Raw genomic sequence first — 13,042 nt, 5'->3', positions numbered from 1 at the left:
TACAACACTGGAGAGGTCAGAAAACATAGAAAGATGAAATCCATCATTGCATACACAACACCAGTAATCGCAAAAAAACTCACAGGAAGCAGCTATGAGCAACCCCCCTCCCCACTCACAGTTGCAAGGGATCAAGGACTCTGTCTATTCATTAAAGAAGTCAGTAATTGTAGGTTGAGTTTGCACCACTCTACAGTTTCTAGCCATTGCAGGATGGAAGGCTTTACAAAACACGAACAGGGAGACCATTTATTTCAAATCTATTTATCGTCAATATATTTTGAATCTCTCAATGTACAGAGGCTCATTAAAAAAAAAAAAAAAAAAAAAAAAAAAAAAAAAAAAAAAAAAAAAACAGAGTCCATATTTCCAAGATCATCCTGAAACAACCAGTTAATTATTCGCTATACTAGATATCTTTTAGTATTAATAGAATTCTCCTGGAGTCAAAGACTCATTGAAGGAGGAGTTTTTACAACAAACTTCCTTAGTAGGGTAGCCAATCATCCCAGTTAACCTGGGAGATTTCGAATCCTTATCCTTTGTCCCAGAACGTGACTTAAAATCCTGGATTTTGTGAACAAAACTTAAAAATTCTTAAAAAAATAAAAAATAAAATAAAATAAATGAATTTTGAAAACCAGAACCTGCAATAAAGTATTGTTTTTCGTTTGAGCTATTGTTGTGATTGATTTCAGCAATAAGCAGCAATCTTTATGTCGCTTATTTTTAAGTTCCACAGACTGATAGTGAGTTGAGATCACACCTTCTTAGTGATCCTTAAATCATTCTTCATTAGAATGTAAGAGGACTCCAATTATAATTATTAATAGTATTATTTATCAATAAAAATGTAAACCATATATAATATACATTCTATTCAGTTAAATATTACATATTTAATTCATTTGGCATCAGAAGCCTGGAGAAATTACTTCTTGGTATGATACTTAATGCTAAGAGCCAGGGAAACTAGATCATCAAGGGAGGAATGGGAAAAATGTGTGTGTGTGAAAGTTCAGCTATGGTATACAAACGTATAAAGATATAAATGACTTTGAACACGGTTATGTATGTGGCATAGGAGTGGAAAAATATACTTTGGTTCGGACCTTTTAAGTATGTCTGGAAGGGAAAGAGAAAATTCTAGAACAAGACCAAATACATTGCATATCTAATTATAAGAATAGGCTAGGTCGTAATTTATGTCTATACACAAATGCCAGGCGCATCAGAAACAAAGGGGTTGAGTTTGTTGCTTTATTGAATATGATGTGGCCTAAGATTGTCGGCATTAGTGAAACCTGGCTATCAGAATCAGATATGGTAAGTGGGATCGAGTGCAAGATATACTATTTTTAGGAATGATAGAAGAGATAGGAGGAGTGATACTAATGATATCAGATGACTTAAGTCCAGTTAATGAAATACATGGTGGGGGTGTTGCTACAGACTTGGCAGCTCAGTTGTAGGGGATGAAGAAATGCATCACCAATTTAGCCTTATGGGTACCAAGCGAATGATCATTATGGGTGACTTTAATTTTCCAAACACTGATTGGGTAGAAGAGAAATCTCATGATCAGAAATAACAGGAATTTAGTGAATTGTTGCAGGATAACTTTCTCAAGCAGCATGTGAAAGAAGGAACTTGAGGCCAAAGAGTGTTGGATTTGTCCATATCGTCAGAAGGGATCTCTGTCAAGAATATAGCTATTTTACCACCAATTGGTGACAGTGATCATGCTGTTCTTTCTTGGGAAGTATCTACTTGTATTGAAACTCTGATTAAATCAGGCTACATGCTGAATTACAAAGCTGGAAATTATGATCAACTTAGAAGAATATTATCTTTGGTCCCATGGTATCAGTTATTGAATGGAAAAATGTCAGCAGTGCATGGGAATCTTTGAAAAAGTGCTTGAATGAGGAGGTATCTCAATGTATCCCTAGTGTTCAAAGAGTAAACGGATGTGTAGCCTTATTAAGCTAGAAATCCACAAGAAGAAGATGATGTGGAAAGAGTATCGTGAGAATATGAGTGAGAAGAGTTATGAAATATATAAAGCTCAGGCCAGAAAAGTAACGAGTATTGTGAGAAAAGTTAAAACGGAGTATGAAAAGAAATTGGCTATGCAAGCTAAAGGCATCCAAAAGAATTTTATCATTATGCCACAAGCAAAAGAAAGAATGAATGTGAAAGAATAACTTTATTGAATGCAGATGGTAGACGAGTGTTGGAAGCTAAGGAGATTGTTCAGTTAATGAATGCTCAATTTGCTAAGATATATCAACCAGATGTATGTAATATGGTGCACAGTGCTACTGCTACGTTGGATGAAGAGTTAGAGGTTCATGAAAATGAGGTTTTGCATAACCTGGATAAGAATTTGTCAACAGGGACAGATGGAATATCTGCCCGTTTGTTAAAGGAACATTCAGCTGAATTGGCTAGGCCTTCCACACATTTGTATAACTTGAGTCTCAGATCAGGAATGATACCACAGGAATGGAAGGAATGTAACATAGTTCCATTGCACAAGATAGTTATATATAGTTCCATTCTGCAAAAACTGAAGTGTCTAACTACTGACCTATTAGTATTTCTGGTGTGGTAGTGAAGATTTTAGAGAAGTTAGTAAGAACTTGTATACAGAAATGGATAGACAATCATTCTATACTCTGCATGGGTTTACTAAAGGAAGGTCATGTTTTAGCAATTTGCTCATATTTTATAACAATGTTACGGCCCAGTTGGATAAAGGAAATGGATACACTATGATAATGTTGGATTTTTCCAAGGCATTTGATAGGCTACCACACGATAGGTTGTTGTGTAAACTGGAAAATATGGGATTGGAACATAATCTATTGACATAAGAATATGAACATAATCTTGGATCAGACGATGGTTAACAGACAGATATCAAAAAGTGGTATACAGTGGGTGTGAATCTGCCAGATTTAAGGTAACCAGTGGTGTACCTCAGGGTTCAGTCCTTTGGCCATTATTGTTCAATCTAGACATTAATGACTTCAAGCAGGGTCTATCATCAGATTTGCAATTGTTTGCTGATGATGCAAAGATAGACAGGGCAATCAGGGATGCTACTGAATTCAGCAATTACAAAATGATTTGAATAAACTGGAAATCTGGGCAAACGAAAATGGCTGTCAGTTTAATGTTAGTAAGTGTAAAGTTATGCACTTTGGCGTGATTAGAGATCCAGCGGCATATTATATTAGCGGGGTTATGCTACAAGAAACTGAAGAGGCAAGGGATCTTGGTGTATTGGTGGATAAGAATTTAAAGTTCAAAGGTCATATAGCAAAAGTTTTTATATTAGAAATTATCCTCTGATTTGCAAATACAAATCAGATGATAATTTCTATGCTGAAGCGAACCTTGACATGTAAGGATAAGGAAGTAATTTTGACTCTTTATAAGGCTTTGATAAGACCATATTTGGATTACTGTGCACAGATTTGGTCTCCCGGGTTCCAAAGGGATAAAGAAGCTGTGGAAAGGGTGCAAAGAAGAGTTACAAAGATTATATCTGGATTATGAGATTTGGATTATGAGAACAGATTGCGAGTATGTGGATTACAGACTCTGATATGATGGGTGTTATAGCATTTCAAATGATGAAATTTTTTGTTACATGGAAGGCGGGGAGAGAACACGGGAGCATCCATGGAAGTTAAGGTTGTTCTCAGTCAAGAAAGGGGCAAGAGCTAGGTTTTTCTCTCAGAGAAATGATTTGGAATAATTTGCCCTTAGGGGTAGTGAATGCATCTAGTGTAAATGAATTTAATTTACAGCCTCCCTCGATGAGTCCTTGACTCCCTGGAGGTCTCAGATAATAATAATAATATATTCTAAAAGAGGAGGGATTAAATGTATAAATGTAAAGGTATAACACTAGATGTGATGCCTTCTCTTAAACTCATTCACAACTTCCATAGGCAAACTATTCCATTTACTGTCTGTGAGAGAAAAATCTAGCTACCACTACTTTGTTAGCTGCACACAAACTTAACTTCCACGGATGTTCCCGATGTCCTCTGCCCATCTTCCATATAAAGAAATATGTCATCAGTTGATAACCTATAACAGGCTCTCCTCAAACATTTGCAAGGCCTAGGGCATGAGTAAAAATGGACGCCTGCATACTATACCATAGGTCTAAACATTAACAGTTATAAATCAAGATAACAAACTTTTAAAAAAATAAATTATATTCTCCTATCTTGACAAATATACCTTTATAATGACAAAATCGAAAAATATATGTAAAGTTATGGTTTTCCCCATGACTCAAAATTGGCAAAATATAAAAGATGTCTGAATTTAATTATTATTGCGCATGTCTCGATGTTCAGTTGATGCGGCGGCAATGTTTCCATGTGAAATAAAATAAAGACAATAAATAGTTCATAAATTGTTATATATTTATTCTATGAAATTTATTTTTATAAGACTGATTCTGAATATTTCATTTTTTTGGTGTTTATGATATGCGTGTCTTCTAAAGCATGGGACAGTGTTCCTCTTACCCAGGTATAAGGGTAAGCACTAACCTATAACTCTGAAGTCAACCACCAACACTGCGTAATTGGAGGCCTAAAGTTACTTGAAAAAGTTCCATGTTTTTTCTTTTCTAGAGCAGGGTTTACAATGTAAAAAAAAATAAATAAAATTGATGAAAAAATCTTCAGTGCACCCACAGTACAAATGTACTATAGGTTTGTTTGAAACCTTTCATTGGTCAGTGCTACATTAAAAAAAATAATAAAATAAAAACAGGAGATCAAATCTGCACACAGTAGTCTGAGTGCAGTCGTGTAATATATATAACAAAGTTATGCACGTAGGAGTGATGACATTTCCAGTGGCATATTATATTCATGGGATAATGTTACAAGAAGTTGATGAGACTAGGGATCTGAGCATTATGATGAACATGAAACTGTATTTTCGTTTTTTATAATGTGACATTTGAGCCTCGGTTTCATGTTCATCATAATGCTCAGATCCTTAGTCTCATCAACTTCTTGTAGCATCATCCCACGAATATAATATGCGACTGGAAATGTCATTAGGCTTACGTGCATAACTTTACTTGCTAACATTGAACTGATAGACATTATCAGTTTTCCATAGTTCTAGGCTATTGAAATCCTTCTGTAGATGATGTATAACAGTGGAATTCCTGATTGCCCTGCCTATCTTTGCATCATCAGCAAACAATTTGCACACCTGCTGTTATACCCTTCATAATATCATTAATATATAGGTTGAACAACAATGGTCCAATGGGTTGATTCCTGAAATACACCACTGGTCAGTCACCTTAAATCTGGTAGATTCATGCTGACCATACACCACTTTCTGATACCTATCCATCTGTCTTCCACTTATCAAAGTAAACAGTTAACATTTTGATTCCATATTTTCCAGTTTATCCAACAGCCTTTTACATGACATCCTATCAAATGCCTTATGCAAATTATTGCACATTACTGAATGACAAACAATTCCAATTTGACTTTGGAATACCAGTGCATAATCACGTGGGAAGCATTGGTTTTCAGCATGATAGCTGAATACCTGTGCAGTGCAACTCCCCACAGATATATTAGTAAGAAAATACACTCATGTTCATGAAAACCACATCACCTTACATAAATATAGTTTTTAGTAGTTATTGGTCATTTACATTGGTTTATCATTAGATATTTTGTTGTATTTCATTATCTATCATTCCCATGTGTTTCTGTACAATGTAATAGTTGATACAATCAGAATTTTTTTATGCTATAAACAGACCACACGAGCTAGTTTTTGCATTTCCACATTGAGATCGCTATGGCTGGTTATGTGTAGTGAACACCTGGCAGAAAAAGTGTAATTCAAGCTTTGAATAGACTAGGCTATTCTCATGGAATAGCTAAAAAGCTGTCCTATAGTCAATCTACAGTGGTACAGCTGCTGTCAAAAGTGAAGGAAAGCAGATCTGCCTCAAAAGTCACCATGCGTTGTCCAGAGAACTGAAACAGGACTGGGAAGAACAAATGAGAGTTATGGCAAGTGTAACTGTCAAGAGAAGACTCATTTGATAGGGACTGATAGTTAGGCTCCCTAATAAGAAGCCCTTGTTAACTAAAAAAATGAGAGTGGCACAAAGATCATGCCAAATGAACCCCCTGATCAGTGGAAAAGTATTTTTTTCTGATGAGAAAAAGTTTAACCTGCAGGGAGCTGGCAGCAGATAGCTCGAAGATGGATCAGAGGAAAAATTCAATCCTGACTGTTTTATGTCAACAGCCAAAATTTCAGGAAATTGATTTTGTCAATGCCTCACCAAGTTAAACTGTGTAGCTCAACTAAATTTTGATACTGATATTTGTTTTTCCAGTGGAAATATCACTGTTCATTTTGAAATGTTTGTAATTTCGTCAAGTTTGTTGTCATTTCCTAATTATATGTCACATCTTGTACTAAAAAGAGCCAAATCTTAATCAAAAATAAAAATTTATATTACTTTCACTATTCGTGAAAATTATTGCGTTATTATCCCCTTTTCAAATAGGAATTTTAATTTAATTACCAAAAAAAAACATGATTACAGCAGGTGATGCAGTTTCTATGAACATGAGTGCATTACATCAGGGTTTGTGCATTTCTAAAGTTGATTGTTGTACTCCTTAGTGTCCACAAATTCATGAACAAATCTATTCACAGTAATTCCATTTATGCATTGCTTACTCTATGTAATATAATAAAAAGTTCTTGTACTTTTTTATTATAAAACCAAGAAAGATTCAGTGATATTTTAATTTAACAATAAACCAAAAAGCATTTATTGGTCCCCAAGACTAGTATTTCACAGCAGTGCATGAAGCATTCCTTCAAGTTATTATTACAGTAATACCTGTCTACAATACTTCACTTTATGATGATCTGCTTATACAACTCTTTTCAGTTATGACCATTATCTTTATACAACATTTCATTCACTCTCATGAACATTTTAGCAATAAGACATTCCCATGAATCAACCAATGCACAGTTTTCGTCACTGTTTGTTTAGGACGATCATTGCTTGCTACATCTCTGGTTTGGTGTTTCGCTGTGAATTATACACTGTTTATTACTATTGTTTTATTTTACTGTTGTTAATAATGGGAGATACAATTCAAAATAAGGGTACTGTCACTTCCAGAGAAAAGAAGACACAAACCTATTACATTACATGCTAAGATTAAATTTATTAAATTTAGTGATGATGGCATATCAAACACTGATAGATCCCAGGCTAAACTTACCTTGCACTACTGCTGTTATAGTTGTTAATAAGAAAGGTAAAGTGAAAAGTATATAATAGTGAATATTATAGTTATCCATAAATGTGGCAATCTCATTGACGAAATGGAAAAAACTTTTAATGTTGTAGGTTAATGACCAAAGTGTCTGGTGTGCTCCCTTAAGAAAAGCCATTCAGAATAAATTTTACATTTGCAAAAATTATTCTAAATCTTTCTTTTACATAACCGAAGTAAACAAATGCTTTATTTACATCATTCATGCACATGACTGCTTAAAATGTTATTTAACCATTACATGCATTTTACAAGTGATAAAAAAAGGCTGTGATTTGCTATACTATACGACAAAATTTGCTATACAATGGTGATCTGGAACCTAACATTCCATATGACCGGGATTATGCCTGTATTATTACTATTATTATGTCTCTGGAATCAATGAGTTATCATGGGATGTCTTCCATCATAAACGGTTCATCATAATGTAACTTGAATGTATTTACTGACTTCACACTCACTACACTTCTGGGGCAACGCTTTCCAACCACCCACAATTCTCCATGCAAAAACCCCGCTCCTCACCCATTTGCCCATGCCATTTTTATATGGCTTCCAGGAATGGCTTCTTGTTCTCTTCCCCTCCTCACCTCTCCCACCTGTCGCCACCCAATCTATGAAAAATCTGATCCACATTAATCTAGTAAGAACCCCTTACTAACTTGATTATGTTCCCCCCCACTTGTCCTTCTATCCAAAAGACTGCAATTTGCATTCCCTCAATCACTCTTGATACTCAGCATTTCAGAGACCAGAAACTACTTTAGTCAATCACTTCTAAACCATTTCCAACATCTCTTGATTCTTTTGAAAACCTGGTGACCAAATGCATGCACAGTAGTCTGAACAAAGCTTTATATAATGGAATCGTAACATCCTTACTCCTACATGTCAGTGTTCTCCTCTTCATTGCTATAATAAGTATGTTGTCCTCACAATTTTAACAGAATCCAAAATTTCAGGTGTTATCCGCCAACACCCTAGATCCCTCATCTTCTCTAAGATATTGCCCCACAAATCTTATATTCTGCCTCCCATCTGTTCTTCCAAAACTTTAAAGCCTTACACTTTGCTATGTTGAACTTTCTCCATTCAGAAAGTCTATTCAAATCCGTGTGCAAAGCTACAACATCCATTGCACTCCTCATAGTTCTTCCCAACTTTGCATCAACCGTAAATAACTGTATATTACAATTCAAGATCTTCCCAATATGATTTACATACAAATTAAATAGCAATGGCAACCAAACACACCCTTAGGGTCACAATATTAGTAGGTTTCCTCTTCTGAGATATCATGCCTGCATACTCAACTTACTGATATCTACAGTATTCAACCAATCTATTCCAGTTTAATTACCAGCTTGTGATGTAACAATCTATCAAAGGATATTATTCCTTTGGAAACTTAAGTAAATCTGACTCATGTTAAAAGGAATGTTAAACTGCTGTTAACTCCTTGGAACTTTCTCTCAAGGCACGCAGCGATATACTATCAAGTCATACAGCCCTCTTAACATCAAGTTAACTCAATTTCTTATTATCAGTGGCTCTTTTTCCCCCTCTGATCTCGAGAAAAGATTTTTTACATCATCTTTTCCGGATTCTGTCGAAATAAAATACACAGAGCACATGTACTGACTGAACAAAGTATCACCCTCCCTGAAAAGTGCCACACACTACTTGAAAAAAAATTAACAGACATCCCCATGGGCAAGGTGCATCATGCCAGCTGGTATAAATTGGAGGACTATGATCCCCCAAGTCAGTGCAACTGTATCAAGATGAAATGGCTGTGAGAAGTGAAATGATGAAGTTTGAAAGGGGCATTGTGATATGTGCCATACTGCAGGCCTATCTGTTTGTTAAATTGTTAACAAATTAGGCCATCCCGTGTGAACAATCAGTGATACCATATTGAGATGGAAATGCAGGGAGTCAACTGCAAGTGTTACCTGCAGTGGGTGACCCACCACACTCACTGAGCATGACTGTAGCATGCTATGAAAGATAATATGTAAAAAACTACCATTCGTCGAATGACATGTTAAATGCAGAGTTCTGGGTATCGATTGGAACACAAATCTGAACAAAAAACATCACGAACCTCAGCTCACAACATGGGTATCCAAGATACGACCACAATATTCAAACCCCACATCACCAACATGCAGCATTATCTTTATTGGTTCAAAGAGCGTGTGGAACATGGAAGCTTGGAAAATTGTGGTATGGAGTGAAGAATCATGCTACACCCTATAACAAGCAGATGGACAGATGTGGGTATATCCAGTAAACGTCTTTAACCAGAGTGTGTAACCCAACTATGAAATTTGGAGGTAGAGGTATGATGTATGGTCCTCTCCTGTTTTGGCCTCGAACTTCTGTTTGTTGTGTCACAAACACTGAACTCTGAGAGGTACTTGAACATTCTGGACAGTGCAAGGCTTTGTGGCATTTCTATGGAACTGATTGCCTCTTTCAACAAGACAATATATCATCTCATAAGGGTGCTACTGCTATAACTGCATGGTTTATGGACATGAACATCACCACACTTGACTGGCCTCCAATAGTGCCCTGATCTCAACCCTACTGAACATATATGGGATGAACTGGAGTGTCAGGTGAGGTCAAGGGACATCCACCCCACAACAGTCCAGGATCTCATTACATGCCTACAGGAAGAATGGTCTATACCCATTTATAGCTACCATACACTGCATGGAAAGAGGTGTTCACATAATGTCTTATAATCATTCTTCAGTAAACCGTTCATTCAATGATTTGTAGTTTCGATGAATTGTTGGTCTTTGAAGAATTGCCTTTTGCTAAATTGTGTTTTTGGTGAGCTTTCTGGTACCAAACAAGATAATCCAGAAACTCTGCTCTAGGGATCAAACATATTTTAACAGGCCATTTCAGGGTTCTAATAAGTAAGGATGGTATAACATTGGGCAATTAAAATCATCTATCACCTAAAAATTTTCATAAATATCTACCCTACAGTGGGATTCAAACCCAAAGTATTAGTTACAAAGAGGAGAGATTATCCACTTGACCACCCAGGTTAACATGGTTGCCAAAATGTAATGATACCAACTAACTGGTAGATACAGTCAATATTGGTAAGTTAATAAAACTCTCTGCCACGCTTAATATTTTTAACATCTATTACATAATTTTTTAAATAACAAAATGATGGGATAACATTTAGATATATGCAAGCATGCTCTATTATAAAAGATGCCCACCTTTTTCATCAGTACTAAAATAATCTGGGTAAACTAATACAACTTTTGTGGGCTTTATTATGGCTCCCCCCCCCCCCCCCAATGAACAAAGAAACTACTAAAAGCATTATTAACTAACCTGAAAGTACTGAAGACCCTGTAGATGAATTGCCAATATTATTTGACTGTGAACCACCACAGTATGGTATTCGTTGAGATAACATTTGCAAAGGTCCACTGGGTTTCATGTTATTATGATTTCTGGAGAAGTTGTTAATACCAGTTCTGTGATTTGTATTCTCTTGTCCAGGTCGAATGTGATCATATCTGAGAAAGTAAAAAGACATATGTAGAAAAACGTAACACACAACTGCTCTATGGAGAAAATACTTTTAAATATAGTTCATATAACAACAGATTAGTGATATATGCAAGTGCTGGAAGAGAAGGGGATTGAATAAGTTCTGGAATATCCTTTCTAAATGGATGTATATCCTGAGTGAAACAGCATTGACAAAAATAATGGTGAACTAATTTATTATCTCTAATTTATTCACCTATTTCAAAGTATGATTACAGATATAATTCATAGAAAATCAAACATCTTATTAAAAATGTAAGTTGTAATTAAGCCAAAAGAGTCTGCAAATCTAAAAGACTGATCAATCAGCATCATTTTGTTGTACATATGACATGCAGAAGGGAGATCCAAAGTTTTAAGCATATGTCTTCAAATTCAATTTTTTATTGTGGCATAATAAATATCTGCTCTGTACACCAAATCAAAGAGGTTGTTCTTGGAGATAAAAAAAAAAAAAGACATGAATCATTTGTGTTCAATGTTATTTTTCCCCCCTTGCTTTTGATGTTCAGAATGAGTGGCTAAAATAATCTAATTCTCTTCATCATCAAATTCCTGATGTGTACTCTCAGAGGGAGTACAGAATATATTATGATAGTACTACATGAAAAAGTTACACCATTACTAATTCAGTAATGGTGTAATCCAGTGAACAATTTTCTTCCAAATTAATCTGTAATCTGTCAAGACCCCAACATTATCAGATTTAATATTTTGTCTTCTAAGGTACTTTTTATTGTATCAATCCACCTGCATCTTGGTCTCCCCCTCTGGTTCTTTTTCCTGCCAACCTGGCAGGAAAAAAGAACTGATTAAGTGACCTGAGATTAGCTTTACTAACACATTCCTGAATGGCTGCAGAGTTTGGGGGATAGAAGAATAAGGGTAGATATGATTGAGACATTTAAAATGTTGACAGGTTGTTACTGGATTAACCCTGAGGGGATTTATGGCAAGTTCTTTCCTAATATCCTAATTTTTAATGTGATACGTCCATTGATGTCATCTGTTCACTCCACTAATCTTTCTCAGAACTCTCATATCTGTGGTCTCTAGTCTTTGATCAAGTATTTTATTTCTAACCCAGCTCTCAGACCAATAAGTTAAAATTAGTTTGAACAGTCTTGTATAAAGCTAGTTTAGTATTTTGACCAAATTTTTCTCTTATTACATATACATTTCTTCAGTTTACTTTCTACCATACCAGCTTTACTAATTCTGTTGTCTTCCATGTTTAATTTGCCATCTTCACTAAAAACTGTGCCTAAGTAGCTGAAATGTTTTACTTGTTCTATAGATTCACCATTAGGATACAGTTGATGTTTTCAATGTTTCTGTCTATTTTCACTGTGTTTGTCTTTTTATTGCTGATTTTTATACCACATTTATTACTACAGTTATCAGGGAACCTTGCAGATATATACTAGGTTTATTTAGAAGTATAACATAATATTCATAAAGTAAAGAGCTAAGATTAACCTTGCCAATTTTGATATCAGATTTACCTACTCTCCTTCATAATGTGATCTACAGATAATAACAGTGGAGATAATGTGCATCCTTGTTGCATACCTGATTTAACATCAAACCATCTAACTTGGCTTAAATAGAAGCTATGTTGCTTGATATGTTCCATTTACACCACATAACTAGTATTTTGAAGAGCTTTCCTCTTAGCACCTTCTTCTCACATGCCTTTTCAAATCTATTTCTTGTTATATTCCCAAGATTTCTCAAATTTCACTTTAAGACAAATTATTTCTCTTAAAGTGAAAATATGACCCTGACAACCTCTATTTGTCCTGAATTCAGCTTGTTCTTTATCAACATTTATGAATTCAAACTTGGTTATGTTGGGAAGCAAAATGTTTCAGTTTGCAGGTACAAAAAGTTTAAAGTTAGCAACATTTGTTCCAGATAGCCAATCCAGCAATAAGTGCTTGTACATTGTTTATTTAAAATAATATTTATTAACTTATTAGCTGATATTTCACTGGTATTATATCCAGCATCTTCAGAGCACAAGAACAGTTTGTCACAGTACACGAAACAACAACAATTTG

General features: G+C 35.2%; 1 protein-coding gene across 4 annotated transcripts in view; it reads right to left on the bottom strand.

The window, feature by feature from the left end:
• Nucleotides 1–13,042, bottom strand: part of LOC150110112 (putative E3 ubiquitin-protein ligase makorin-1) — a 287,948-nt gene that overhangs the window by 186,457 nt on the left and 88,449 nt on the right. For all 4 annotated transcript variants that reach the window (XM_090391472.1, XM_090391481.1, XM_090391489.1 and 1 more), the window contains one exon: nt 10,758–10,945. In XM_090391472.1, coding sequence (XP_090247598.1) covers nt 10,758–10,945 — 188 coding nt within the window. The remainder of the gene's footprint in view (nt 1–10,757; nt 10,946–13,042) is intronic.

Source organism: Typopeltis vanoorti, chromosome 1 (assembly GCF_054136105.1).
Source record: "Typopeltis vanoorti isolate ZY-2024b chromosome 1, IOZ_Tvanoo_1.0, whole genome shotgun sequence".
Classification (NCBI taxonomy): domain Eukaryota; kingdom Metazoa; phylum Arthropoda; class Arachnida; order Uropygi; family Thelyphonidae; genus Typopeltis; species Typopeltis vanoorti.
This window is presented reverse-complemented; position numbering and strand designations above follow the sequence as displayed.